A 13,536-nucleotide genomic window follows, 5' to 3' on the forward strand; every position below is an offset into this window, starting at 1 on the left:
CACCCCGCCCCCCCCCCCCCGACCCTGCAAGTCTACTTTACGCATAAAAATTCCTTTGAAAACTTCCTGTATCTTTAAATCCCCAAGATACATGTTGGCAATCATCCTGCAAGTACGTGACCCAGGGATATACATTCGAAGAGTCTTGTGACAGGTTTTACTAAACAGTAATAAATGACCTTTCCCTAACAATAATAGCTAGCCCCCTCAGGATCCTGGAAACCTTGCTTCCAAAATTCCTTAAAAGACTTACGCTATCCCTAACCCCCTCCCAACTTGAAAGTATATAATGGGCCACTCCTCACGACCCAGTCAGTGCAGCTCTTTCTGCCCGTGGGTCCTGTCCCCGGGCTTTAATAAAACCACCTTTTGGCAACAAAGATGTCTCAAGAGTTCTTTCTCGGTGGTGGGCTAGAAACCCTAACATCTTCCTACATCAGTGGGACAGCAGGTGGGGGGGGCGGGGAAGTGCGATGGGGAGGGGCATGTGGGTGCAAGGGTGGGGAGTGAGCACCAGGTCCTTGCCCCAACTCCCTGTGGCCACGCCCAAGCCACATGGGCCAGGCTAGGGTCTGAGGCTGGGGAGGGGGTCCAGGCCAGGCTCACAGCCCACAGGCAGGGTGACGGCCTCGCTGGGTGGGATGTGGTGGGTCATGTAGCGCTTCCCCATGAAGGAGCCAATCCGCAGCTGCTCCGGGGCCTCCTCGGGCCACCACAGGCTGGAGCTGGATGGGGAGAGTAGGCGGCATTGGGTCCCTGCTGGGTGGAGCCCACTGCTACGTCAGGGCCTCCTCCAGCAGCCTCTCCCTTTCCTTTCTTCTAGAAGCAGCTGCTGGCCCACCTCCTCCAGGTGGTTGCCCTGACTGCCCTGGTATCGGTTCTTTGAAGTGACTGAGGGCTCCTTGGAGAGAAAGCAAGGCCCAGGAGGAGAAAGGCCGGGGCCAAGGACACAATGAAGGGCAGGGCAGAGAGAGGTGTCCCCTTCTCTGAACCTGTCTTCAGAGGAGCTGCTGGGCCACCTGCTGCCCTCCAGGTGAGAGAGACCTGGGGCAGAAATTCCCCAAACATCCCTGGAAGGGGCACTGCCAACTCAAAACCACAAGGTTCGTGTAGGGCTTCCAGGTGCTGGGACCAGGGAGAGGGGAGGGCTCCTTGGGGTGGGAGAGAGGCCCGTGGGGCTGTCATCACTCACAAGCGCACGGTGGATGCTGCCAGGAAGGCCAGGAGCAGGAGGCTGGCCAGAGACGAGAGGATGGAGGTGATGACGACCATGTCACCACCGCGCCGCCCTGGCCACGTGTCGATGGAGGCTGGGGCTTTCCCTGCACACAGCAGCTGCTCAGAGGCTGCTCTCTGACCCCAGGGCAGTCACTTCCCCACCCAGGCTCACACTCAAGGCCTGACGACCTCCTGAGCCCATCCATCTGTCCATCTCAGCCGTGCATCTGTGCCCTGCCAGCCTGGACCACTCACCCCTCCAGCCACTTAGTCTCACCTTCTAGGCTGTTCCTTCCAGTGTGCCCGCCCACTGCACTGCCCATGGCGGGCAGAGCTGCAGCAGACCTCAGGACTGACCACATCCTGCCCTGCTTCCTGGAGCCTGGCATTCAAGACCTTCAGACGACAAGACGCCCCCCCCAACACCCCGGCCTCTGTAGCCTGCCTCCCAGGTGTCCCTCACAGTGGACACTGGCCTTCCACAGCAGTTTCCTTCGCCTGGTGAATCCCTGGCCCTGTAGGGCCCTGCTGAAGGAGGTCTCCCAGAACCCGTGGCCCTGACTCTGACCCCGGCCTCCCTCATGTCCTGGCCCTTCTCCACCTGGTAGCGCTTGGCCCAGGGCTGGTGCTCAAGGGGAAGGCTGTTTCTGCCCACGACTGGGCTGGGACCTGGGCACCCAAGGGCTGACCAACATTTGAGCATGGACAGAGCTGGTGTCTCTGCCAATGAGGCTGACCCGGTGCCCCACCTCTCCAGCACGAGGTTCTGTTTGGGGAATGGGCTGGACTTGGACACTGCCTCCAGGCCCCCAGTCTCCTGGCAGCAGCAGGAGAGGCCGGCTGAGCATGACCATTTGGCGGGGGTGGGGGGTGGGGTGGGTGACTAGTCCACAGGGGTCGACTGGGGTCAGAGCACCCCCTCCCCCAGCACTACCTTGGTGGAGAGCAATGGGGTCGGACCACCTGGTCTCGGCCTGGGGTGAGCCCCTGGTGTCCATCAGGAGGAACTTCACCCTGTGGAGAGGAGAAGGGGTGAGGCTCAGAGCCTCAACTACCCTGGGCAGGGTGCCCACAGCGGCCAAGCCCCAAGCAGTTCTGGGCCAGGCTCTTCTGGGGTGCATTGGGACAACCCATGGCCTGGTCCCACTCTGGGGATCTGCCAGCGGTCCCAGTGCCTCTGAGCCATTGCTCTCCAGACACCCCATCTGGCTTGGTGGCCCCAGTTACTAAATGTCACATACAGAGTGCCTCAGGGTGGCTCAGTGGGTCAGATGGAGCTGGGAGCCCCAGGACTCCCAGGGAAAAGGGCTGGCCAGGTGGTGTCTAGGAAGCCACAGAAGGTGCCCCAGTAGGCTCGGGCACCCTAAGCAAAGGTCCAGGGAGGGAGGGGTGTGGTCAGGGTGCTCTCAGAGCCTGGAATCCCAGGGAGGGGCGGGCTGAGCACTGAGGGCACCAGAAACCTCTCAGAGGAGCTCAGGTTGTATCTTTGCGCCAGGTGGGGGGCCCTGGGAGGTGTTTGAGCGTGAAGGGACCCAGGTGGGCTGGCACCGAGGCAGCCAGCTCTGGTGGCTGCTAGGAATGGGGGCAGGAAGTGAAAGGAGGCCGAGCCAGGAAGTGGGCATGGGGGAGGTGGGAAGGGCTCCTGTCAGGGCAGGGGCAGGGCAGGGGGCCAAGGGAGGCTGTGGATGGAAATGCCGGCCCAGCTCACACCATGCCCCACCTTCCCTGCACCCTGTGCTGGTTCTCTTGGCTCCACTTGGACTCCCTGAGGACCCCTGGGCCCGTCCTGTGGCCAGGGCAGCCCCCACCCACCAACTCTGGGCCCGAGACCCCACCCTGTCCCCACCAGCCCTGTGGTGCCCACTTCTTCATGGGCAGGCCTCCCGGAAAGGCCACATTCTGCCTACCCCCCAGCTGGGATGAGTGCTGCTCCTTGACTCCACAGAGGAATAAACAAAAGTTTGTGAAGGGGAAGGGTATGGGGAGAGGTTAGGAAGGGCAGCCCTCTTCCCCGAGACCCCTTGTCCCCCAGCACAGCCCCTGTCCCGGGGGGCCAGGTGGAGAGACCCACCGGTAAGGTCCAGGGCTGGGGAGGGGGCTGTTGCAGTAGGGCGGCTGGTGGAGGTCAGCAAGGCAGCCAGGGTCATTGCCCACCCGCAGAAGGGGGACGCCCCTGCTGCCGTCCTTGGGGTCCTCACAGGGCAGCTGGTCCAGGGATAGAGGCAGCGTCATATAGTGGCCATCAGTCAGCAGCCGTGGGAAGGCTGGGATCTCAGCTAGTGTCTGTGGGTTCTGGAAGTCCCTGGAGGCTGCAGAAGAAAGGGACAGACAGATGGGGCTAGAGAGCCTAGCCCCTTGCTGGGCCCAAGGCCCCCCAGCCTGGCCCTCCATGCCTCCGGGCCCAGAGGCTCCCTCCAGACACAAACCAGGTTACTTTGTCCCCCTCTCGGAGCCCCTCAGGATAAAGCCCAACGCCTGGCCCACCACCCTGCGGCTCTCCTCAGCCCCAAACCCGCACCATGACACACCGTTGCTGAAGGCCACCACCAGCCAGATGGTGTTGGGAATGCCAGCAAGCCCGTCCAGGACACAGCGAGGCTGCTCCAGGGAGAACGTGGTGGCTGTGACCTTCCCTTCCAGGTCCCAGGCTGTTATCTGCGGCGTGTAGGGGATCAGCTCTGTAGTTGAGGAGATAGGCATGAGGGGCCTGGGACCTGCTCTCCCCCCACTGGACAGGTGGGCTCCCAGGATCCCATCACCCCAGTGGGTGTCCCAGCCCCTTGGGTCTAGCCAGGTGAATTCATCCCAGGATCCCCACTCACCCAGGCTCAGACAGGGCGGGGGCCAGACCAGCGCCCCCACGAGGAGGAGGAGCAGCGATGGGCTAAGCTGCCTCTGTGCGAGCCCCATGGTGGCCGCCCCCTCAGCCTTCTTCCACATCCACAGCCTGGGGCTGATCTGGCTACCTGCTGCCACACCCCTAGCGCCTAAGCCCGGAGGAGCTGGTTAGTCAGGCTGTGAGGCTGGCCAAGGCCTGGAAAGACCTGAAAATGCAAATACACCCCACCCTCTCCCGCCTGCGCAGCCTACCCTGAGGGAGCTGGGCAGGGCTGTAGGCGGGGCAGGCCCGTGCCAGGCCCCACTGCCGGACTGAGGGGGATGCCGCCAGACCCCCAGATGCCAGCCAGGCCTCCAGAGTCCCATATCGGAATTGGGGTCCCACCCAGCCTCCCTGCCCCGGAGAGGACCCAGTCTCTGGCAACATGGGCTCAGGGCTACATGCCTGAGATTCCTGCACCCCAGGTGCCAGGAGCCTCCCTCGGGCCTTCCAGCCCCACCCAGGGAGCAGTAGCAGGATGCAGAGGTCCCACCAGGCCTGTCCAGCTCCAGCCCCAGGATAATGCCCCTGGTCCTACTGCCATCTCAGCATCCCACCCTCCCTCCACGAGGCCATGTTCTTGTCTTAACAGGAGTCTGGAGTCAGAGAAAGGACCTTGGACAGCTGACAAGCATCCCACTTACTTCACTCCTTTTGATTCTATTTTTTTATTAAGATATAATTTTTAAAAAAGATAGAACTCACATAAAATTCATCCTTTTAAAGTGTACAGCCCAGTGGGTTTTTACAAGGTTGTGCAAACATCACCACCACATTCAGAACATGCGCATCACCCCGAAAGGACACGCTGTACCCGTTAAAAGTCACTCCCCGACCCCCGCTCCCCCGGCAACCATGCAGCTCCGCTCAGCCTCCGCGGACTTCCCTCTTCTGAACATTTCACATGGACAGAATCACACGAGCCACTAGCTGGGGCTGGCTTCTCTCGCTTACATCCATCCATGTTGTAGCCTGTAGCAGGCCTCCGTTCTTCCCTAGGGCTCCAGAACTTTCCCTCCACTGTATGGAGACCGGGTATTTTGTTTCCCAGCTCCTCAGCGGAGATAGTGGGGCTGCTCCCACTTTTTGGCTGTCATGAACAACAATGCCACGAGCGTTCATGTACAAGTTTTGTGTGGACCTGTTTTCTGTTCTTGTTTACACGCCTAGGGGTGGAATCACTGAGTCATAGGATAACTACTTTTTTTTTTTTTTAAAGATTCTATTTTTAAGTAATCTCAACACCCAACATGGGGCTTGAACTCAAGACCCTGAGCTCAAGAGTCACATGCTTTATTGACTGAGTCAGCCAGGCGCCCCCAAAAACCCAAACTTTTAGATGAAGAAAAATGCTTTAATATATAATATACTCATCTTAAACCAACACATAAATTTTTTTTTCTTATGGAGGAAAGGGGCTTACCGAGGCAAAAGTACCCCCTGCCCACTCAGGAAGTGACTGGTGTCCCTGGGCCACAATCACTGCCCCCAGGCAGACAGCAGGCTGGGGTATTTGATCCTCCTAAGAGGGTGGAAAAGAATTAGAACTTTGAGGATGGGGTCAGACCAGCCCGGGCCCAGCTCCAGCCCCAGCTCTCCCGGGAGCCTGGGACCTTGGGCCAGTCACCGCATCCTCGAACCTGTTCCCTCATCCAGAACAGGGAAGACAGCAGCAGCGCCCGCCATGTGTGAGCCGAGTCAGGAGTAAACGGGACGGTGGGCCTGGCCGACTCGCTTGGGAGAACTGAGTCAGGACCAGGCAGCAGCACAGGTCAGGGGGCAGGCTCTCGGCCCTCACCGCAGCCTTGGTCATTGGGGAACGGCCTTGGTCATTGGGGAATGCGGGTCGAATGGGCAGTCTGCAGGCTCCCTGTTGCTCCGAGGCAGCGGGATGCGCATACGCACGCCCAAGCCCAGCCTCTCCACCCACAAACACACCAGGGCCTGCTGACTTTGGCTATAGGGCATTTATTGCAAACGGAACATCTGAGGTATGAGAAGCTGACCCGGAACCCACACCTGCCCTGGCTACGATGGGGCAGTCTCGCCTCACCCCACGCCGGGCCCCCGGCACCATGGACCCAAAGCAGCCCGCCAAGGGCAGGGCCCCACGCACTGAGGTAGCTGCATCTTAAGCCCCCACAAGTACAACTCCCCAGGCTTGCCCAACTCCCACGCAGGTCCAGGCCTGGAGGGGAGGGGGGCGGAAGGCAGGCCCCCGACAAACACTGCAGCCTCTGAAGAAAGGCACCTTCCTGCCTGCGCATCCCAGGGACAGCCCAGCCAGCAGCGTGGGGAGAGGGCGGCTGGCTGCCGGAGGCAGGCGGGGTGGGACAGGGATGGGGCCGGCCAGGCTGGGGGTCACTGCTGCTCCAGGCAGTCCTCAGTCACCCCCTGGGCAGCCAGCTCGGCCAGCACATTCTGCAGGTAGTTGGGGTCAGGGTAGCCGTGGCCTGTCACATTGCGGTCCATCTCTGTCTTGTGGTGGATCTCGTTCCACACCACTGTGTCTGTCTCTCCCGTGGTGCTGGACGTCCCTACTGTGAAGATAAGTCGCCTCTTCCAGGCCACCCTCAGCAGCTCCAGGACCTGCCACGGGGGAGGGGAAGCGGGAGGGAAAGAGAGGGAGGGTCTGGTGAGTGAGTGCGGGCCTGGGCATGGGTTTTTCACCCTGGAGCAGTGGGGGGCCCAGCATCCCCTGCTTGCTCCCCCTTCCCTGGTCTGACCTGCCCCAGCAATGAGGGCCAGGACGGGGGGCAGCGGCCACCCACCCAATGCCAGCTGTGCGTGGGGCACACGGAGGGGCGAAGCCCTCTGTCACTGGCAGGGCCAGGGCTGGGCCACTCTCTGAAGTGACCCTATCCACAGTCTTGGGCCTGGAGCCCCATCTGTTGGGGTCCCTGGCCTCCAGCTCCAGTCCCAACTCCTCTCCCAGAACTCCACCTGCTGACCTGACTCCCCCCAAGAGGAACCCCCACCGCAGAGGGCACCACCATCTTCTGCTCAAGCCACACCTGGGGCCAGGCTAACTCTGCCCTACTTCCAAGTCGGCCTCTCCCTCCCGAGGGAACCCGTGCCTCTCTGCTCCCCAACACTCAGCTACCTGCGGGCCAGGCTCACAGCAGCCAGAGGGAGCTTTCTCAAACCTCCCATCAACAAGGCCCAGGGTGGCCTAGGGGCACCCGATGCCCCACTACCCCCACACGGGGCTCTGGTCCTCCCCCAGACTCTTCCCAGCCTCCAGCCTGGCCCACCTGCTGCCACTCACAAGCTGTTCTGTCTGCCGGCAATGCTCTCCCTAGTCTCAGTGCAGAAGGGACTCCGCAGGCCGTCCCAGTCACCCAGTCCTTTCCTATAACCCCCCACCCCCACCCCACCGATCTCGTCACTCGGGTGACCTGACCCGAGAGGTTGCTGGAAGAGGCCTTCCCTCCCCTCCGGTCCTCTCTCCTGGCAGAGCATGCCTAATGCACAGCGGCCCCTGGAAAGGAGAGGCCAGCACCCCAGCCAGCCCCAGAAGAAAAAGAAAAAGGTGAGCAGGGCAGAGCAGGTACGGCCAATACGGCCAACAGGCTGGGCCCTCCCCACATCTGCTCGAACTACCCACAAGCAGTCAGGCACAGGCCTACCAGCGGGGGGTCCCTTCCTCACCTTGCGGCCCTGGGCATTGTCTGGAAGGTAGCACTGACGGGGAAAGCCCCTGGCGGTGAACGGCTTCCCTGGGTTGGGGTGCTCTGGGCCCTGCAGGAGAAACAGACACTAGGCATGGGAGTGTCCTGAGAGGGGCCCAGCAGCCCAGCCCACCCTTTGCCCCCGGAGCCAGGGCTACTCCTGCACTTGTGACCAAATAAATCTGTGTCTCAAATCCTGCCCCTCAGAGACCTGACAGGACACGGCTTCTCCCCAGTGACCGCCAACCCTGACCCCATGGCACTCGGTTTGGCATCAGACGCTCCTGGTAATGTCCTGCCCTTCCCTGATGAGACTGGAACTCATCAAAGGCCGGGGCACATGCTCCCACCCCGCTGGTAGCCCTCTGTGGCTTCGATGGCAAGGTCCTCCTTCCTGACGCCCTGACTCCTTGCTGGAGACAGGGCTGCAGTGGGGCCTGGGACAGGGGCAGCAAACAGGACAGAAGGGGAGGGGGCTGGAACAGTGGAAGGCCCTTGCTCGTGTCCTCCCACACTCAGAGGCACACCACGGACACTGCCACCCCCCACCCCACCCCCGCTCTGTGGCTCTAAGGACATCTAGAATGTATGTATGTATGTATGTACGTACGTATGTATGTATGTATTTATTTTTTAAAGATTTTATTTATTTGTTTGACACAGAGACAGCCAGCGAGAGAGGGAACACAAGCAGGGGGAGTGGGAGAGGAAGAAGCAGGCTCCCAGGGGAGGAGCCCGATGTGGGGCTCAATCCCAGAATGCCGGGATCACGCCCTGAGCCGAAGGCAGACGCTTAACGACTGAGCCATCCAGGCGCCCCTGGAATGTTTTTAAAATTCACTATGACCCACTGAGAAGTGGAGGGAAACCAGGGAAAAGCATGTGGTTGAACAAAACAGAGACACCCTACCTGTCAGAGATGGGCCCTTATGAGTCCTGGCCTCCACTGCCCTGTATCCTCCCCACCTGCCACCAGTTCTGAGGTCAGCCCTGGCCCAAGCAGGAGGCCAAAGGGCCCAGGGCTCCTATCTGGGTCTCTACTGGGACCCTGAGACCTTCTATTCGGGTTCCTGTCTTGTTCCTGACATCAGAGCCGGCCCTACCACACCAAGGCAGGCCTTGATCTGGCCACAGAGCTGGTCTCTCAAAAGCAGTCCTCATTGTTGGCACCTCCCTGCCCTGTGGGTTCCCCCGTTATTCAGCCCCTCAAAACAAGCATTCTTCCTGCTTTGTACATTTTAGCCTTCTGCCCAGTACAAGTTAAGCTACGATGTCTCCGCCTCCAGGATGCCCTCCCTGCATCGGGAAAGGGCTGAAGGCCATCTCTTTGCTTCCACAGCCCTACGAACTTGTTCCAGCCCCAGACACTAGTGCCTCCTGGTTCCTGGGAGCCTGAAATTGGGAAGCTGGGGCATCCTGAGTGCCCCAGGGATCAGACTGCTGGGAAAGGGGCAGTGTAGGAAGAAGAGTGCCCCAGAGTGAGAGAGACCGATTCCAGAACAGTCCAAGGAGGCTCCTCTCGTGCCGGGGCCCCTTACCTGGATGCCGTGAGGAATGTTGTAAACTATGAGTATTGTCCCGCAGTCCTCGTGACCGGGGAGGGATACTTGGAACTTGAATACCTCCATCTTCCCCCGGGGCTGGGTCCCAGTTTTCTCCCCATAGATGGTCTTACAGGAAGGACACTGCAAACTTCCATCCTGAGACAAAGCAGAGCACCATGGACTGAGCTGGTGGCCCTGAGAGAGGGCCTAGCACGGCCCCCTGGGGTGCAGGTCCCCACTTATTCCCCCGACTCCCTCCCAGCACAGAAACCCGACCCTGACGGCTTCCCTGGAAAGATGGTTGACTCGGGGGCAAGGTACCGGGAGACAAGCATTGAGTAATAAGCAAATCAGGTTGGTGCATAAAAGTCTACACGGTCAAACAGGTTTCAAACCAAACAAAAAACCCTGTGACCTAGCAACTGCTGGCGGTGGCACCCTGGCTGGTATGGGGCGGCCCGGGGATGCTGCGGGGAGAGGCAATGCCAGGCCCCGAGGTCTGCCACGTGACTCGGGTCTTTCTCTCTAGTCCCCCCAACCTCTGTCCATTCCAGCTAAACGTCATTGAAGGACAGCGGCCAGGTGTCACTTGCCACCTTCAGGCCTGCAGACCTCTTGAGGCTGCCTCTGAGAGCATCCTGGGCACCCCCTGCAGGGCCGCAGCAGGACTGTGGGCAGGTCACCCCCTCCCCCTGCCGCCCACGGGGCCAGACGCGCGGGCACCTTGTTCCCGTTGCAGTACATGGCCAACAGACACAGCAGGTGGAAGGCATGACTGCACTTGGCAAGGCGGCCCACAGCCACCGGCCCAATGGTCTTGCTGTCGGTCACGTCGCTGTAGCCAGACGCCACAGACAGCTTCTCCATACAGATGATGCAGTCCTGGAGGGAGACCAGCACACAAGGTACGCTCACCGACGGCCCGCCGCACCACAAGGGCAGGGAGCGGTCTTAACAGGAAAAGGCCTTCATCTGCTCAAACGCCAGGATTATAGGCAGTCAGTCCCGTAGTCGATTGTTCCAGAGGTGGGGAAGACAGATGAGTCAAGAGGATCTGTGCCCTCAGTGGACTCGCCACGGTAGAAGGGATGACAGGCAGCCACGAGCCCAGGGGGCATGGGGGCCTTGGCAGACACAGGCCAGGAGAGGGGAAACAACAGGGCAGGAAACTGAGAGGAAAGGCCCCCAAAGCTGGCTGTCACAAGGGAAAAAGGACAAAGTGGACAAGGACAGGAACGGGCATGGCAGGGAAAGGCACGAGAATGTTCTGAAGCAGAAACCAGCATAGTTTGGGAAGGGCGGTGGCAGCCGCAGGGGGTGAGGGGGGAGTTGGCTGTAAAAGGGACGGGACAGGACCAGGTCCCTGAAGGCTCTGACTGCCAAGCTCAGGAGCTGGGCTTGGTATCGCATGCCAGGGGACCCTGGCAAGGGGTTTTAAGGTGGGGCTGCCAGCAAGATCACAGCTGTGTGGAGGCTGGAGGCCAGTGCAGAGCAGCCCAGTTATGCGGGGAGCGGGGGAGGGTGAGGCAAGGACACAGACTTGTGTCTTCTCAGGTGGAAGCACAGACAGCGCTGGAGGGAGGGTGGCAGCCACAGGGACGACCCACAGGTCACTAAACCTTTACCGGCCCTGCGGGAGAAAGGCGTGGCGGGGGCCTCTGTTCTGTACCAGCTGGACTGCCCTTTAACCCACGACCCCCACCCACAACCCTCACCCCCAGCCCCAGAGCCCTCGGGACCCTCCGTTCAAATCAGAGACCAGTGGCACAGCAGCCCCCAAAACGTGGCTCAGCACAGAGGCTCGGGTCCTACCGGAGCTGCCAAGGGGTCTGGCAGGCCCCGTAACGACAGGAAGGCTGACCGGCTCTCCCCATAGCCAGAGGGGCAATAGGGCTATGGGGACAAAGCCACTTCGCTTATCCCCAGCTCGGTCCTCAGGGACGGGGGGGGGCGCTCCCCCATCCCTTGTCTCCAGGATGGCACAGGGACAGGGCTATGCAGAGGCCTGGGTAGGAGCCTTGCTCAGAACCACAGCTCGTGAGCGGCAAAGCTAAGATCAGAATGCAGGCCTCCAACGCCAAGCCACCTCCCCTTGGTAAGGCCACCTCCTGCCTCCTCGGACCACAGCCGGCGCCCAGGCGCACCTTGGCAAGTACCCTCCCAGCAGAGAAAACGCTGGTAACCCTCTTCTCTGGGGCCACCCCGTCATCCCCAGACCAAACCATAAGTGTGTGGCTCCCGTGACACATACCTCGTCTGGGACCGTTTTCAGTTCCTCGGTATACTTTTTAATCACCTGTTCTGGCTCTGGCTTTGGAGTCCCTCCTAGAAGAGAGAAGAACATCAGCAGTGTCCCAAGGAGTACGAACTGGAGATGCTGAGTCCAGAGAGGAAGGAGGACAAGGGAGAGGCCCAAGCTGCCAGGAGGGACACTGAGAGGGGCCAAGACGGGAGGGGCGAGCGTGCAAGAGGAGACACGGCGCCAGCGCAGGCTCGGAGCTCGGCCTGGCAGAGCCCATCCGGTCCACCTGCTGGTGGCCCGGCCCCAGGAGCCCGGGAGGCAGCAGACGAGGACCAGCGATAGCTGCGGGTCCCAGCCCTCAGGAGCCACACGCCGGGCCTCCACCACATCTCCGCGCACATTCGGTCAGGAGGCTGGACCCAGGCTCTTCGGAGGACACACAGAAAAGTCACACAGCAACCTCCACAACAAACTACTCTGAGCGTGTTCCCGCAGTGCTGTTTCGCTCCACTTCCGTGACGCTCGTGAGAAAGCCAAGGCAAGAGAAGTTCCAGGAGCTGAACGTGCAGCGGGTGCGTGCCCGGCGGGCATCTGTGTACACGCTGACTGCAGACGATGCCACACGGATACGGTCACGACAAACCACGGTTTTCTCTCGCCTGGCCCTGGACTGTGGTGTCTCAGCGACATGCCAAGTCCGGGAAGGAGCCGAGATGCAGCAGGAAGGGCGCCCGGCCACCCCACTCCTCGAGCCCGCCCACGTGCACAAAGCTGGGAGGGGCGGTCCTGAGCCTGCAACAACCCTGAGCCCGGCCCCACATGGGCCCCCCACATCCCCAAAATGAGAGACTCCCCCAGCTGGTGAGAGAACTGGCCGGGCCCGGGGCTTCTCCAGCCAGAGGCAGCGGCAGAATGACAGAAAAGCCGTGCGGGAGCAGAAAGGAGGGCCCGGGAAGACCAGTACAGCCGGGGAAAGCTCCTCTTCCTGCCTCCGGGTCGCTGAGCCCGTCCCGCTCCTAGCCTCTGTCACCAGAGGAACCCAAGCTCGGAGCCACCAGCCTCCGGCTGCAGAGACAGACAAGCCTGAGGGCTCCACAGCCAAGTGCGCCTGAAACCAGAGAAGGCCAGGGGACAGCTAGGAGGGGAGCAGAGGTTGGGAGCAGGCAACGTCAGGTTTGACTCAGGCTGTTACGCTCGGACAAAGCACATCACCTGAATCTCCGCTCCCTCATCTAAAAATGGAGACCTCATCCTGACCCAAACTGTGACTGTTGTGAAGGCATGAACTTCGATTACCTGAGAGGCAGCTATGGACAAAGGAATACCACCCTCCCACACACAAACGTCCCCCAAACCCCCTCACACACGTACCCCACACACTCCCACGCCAATGTCCCCTCACACAAGCACCCCATATACCCACACACAATATCTCCCCACCCAATACACATACCCCCCACACAAACGTATCCCCACCCCCTCACAACACACACACCCACACACACAAATGTACCTCCATCCCTTGATATAGTCCCACACTCCCCCATACACAAATGTCTACCACCCCCTCACACATGTACACTACACACAGCCGCACACAAACATAACCCCCACCCCCCCACGCATGCATCCCACACCCAAATGTCCCCTCACACACGTACCCCCCCACAAATGTTCCCTCCAAACCCCCCACACCCCTCCACCCCTTCACACACACCCCTACACACACCCCCACACCCACCCAAACATCTCCCCACCCCATCACACACGTACCCCCCACAAATGTCCCCATACATGCACCCCACACACACCCACAAACGTCCCAACCCCCTCTCACACGTACCCCACACTCCCACACACAAAAATGTCCCCTCACACACACACCCCACACACAAACGTACCCCCGACCCTGACACAACACACACACCCACACACAAATGTACCTCTACCCCTCATACACAGCCCCACACTCCCCCACACACG

The 13,536-nt window shown here is 60.6% G+C and overlaps 2 protein-coding genes across 7 annotated transcripts in view; both read right to left on the reverse strand.

The window, feature by feature from the left end:
• Positions 1–4,622, reverse strand: part of UPK3B (uroplakin 3B) — a 6,762-nt gene extending 2,140 nt beyond the window's left edge. The window contains exons 1-6 of one of the 5 annotated variants that reach the window (XM_002925809.4): positions 4,041–4,622; positions 3,747–3,896; positions 3,290–3,527; positions 2,153–2,232; positions 1,193–1,322; positions 52–725 (exon numbers count right to left, since the gene is read on the reverse strand). In XM_002925809.4, coding sequence (XP_002925855.2) covers positions 566–725; positions 1,193–1,322; positions 2,153–2,232; positions 3,290–3,527; positions 3,747–3,896; positions 4,041–4,158 — 876 coding nt within the window. In that variant the 5' untranslated portion in view covers positions 4,159–4,622 and the 3' untranslated portion in view covers positions 52–565. Of the gene's footprint in view, positions 1–51; positions 726–1,184; positions 2,233–3,289; positions 3,528–3,746 lie in introns of those variants that run through there. The other 4 variants (XM_034669975.1, XM_019806521.2, XM_034669976.1 and 1 more) reach the window with 4 other exon arrangements.
• A 126-nt stretch (positions 4,623–4,748) lies between these two features.
• Positions 4,749–13,536, reverse strand: part of DTX2 (deltex E3 ubiquitin ligase 2) — a 24,428-nt gene continuing 15,640 nt past the window's right edge. For both annotated transcript variants that reach the window (XM_034669973.1, XM_034669972.1), the window contains 5 exons: positions 11,563–11,636; positions 10,035–10,193; positions 9,306–9,467; positions 7,748–7,837; positions 4,749–6,685 (listed from right to left, as the gene is read on the reverse strand). In XM_034669973.1, coding sequence (XP_034525864.1) covers positions 6,458–6,685; positions 7,748–7,837; positions 9,306–9,467; positions 10,035–10,193; positions 11,563–11,636 — 713 coding nt within the window. In that variant the 3' untranslated portion in view covers positions 4,749–6,457. The remainder of the gene's footprint in view (positions 6,686–7,747; positions 7,838–9,305; positions 9,468–10,034; positions 10,194–11,562; positions 11,637–13,536) is intronic.

The sequence above is a fragment of the Ailuropoda melanoleuca genome, chromosome 10 (assembly GCF_002007445.2).
Source record: "Ailuropoda melanoleuca isolate Jingjing chromosome 10, ASM200744v2, whole genome shotgun sequence".
Taxonomy (NCBI): domain Eukaryota; kingdom Metazoa; phylum Chordata; class Mammalia; order Carnivora; family Ursidae; genus Ailuropoda; species Ailuropoda melanoleuca.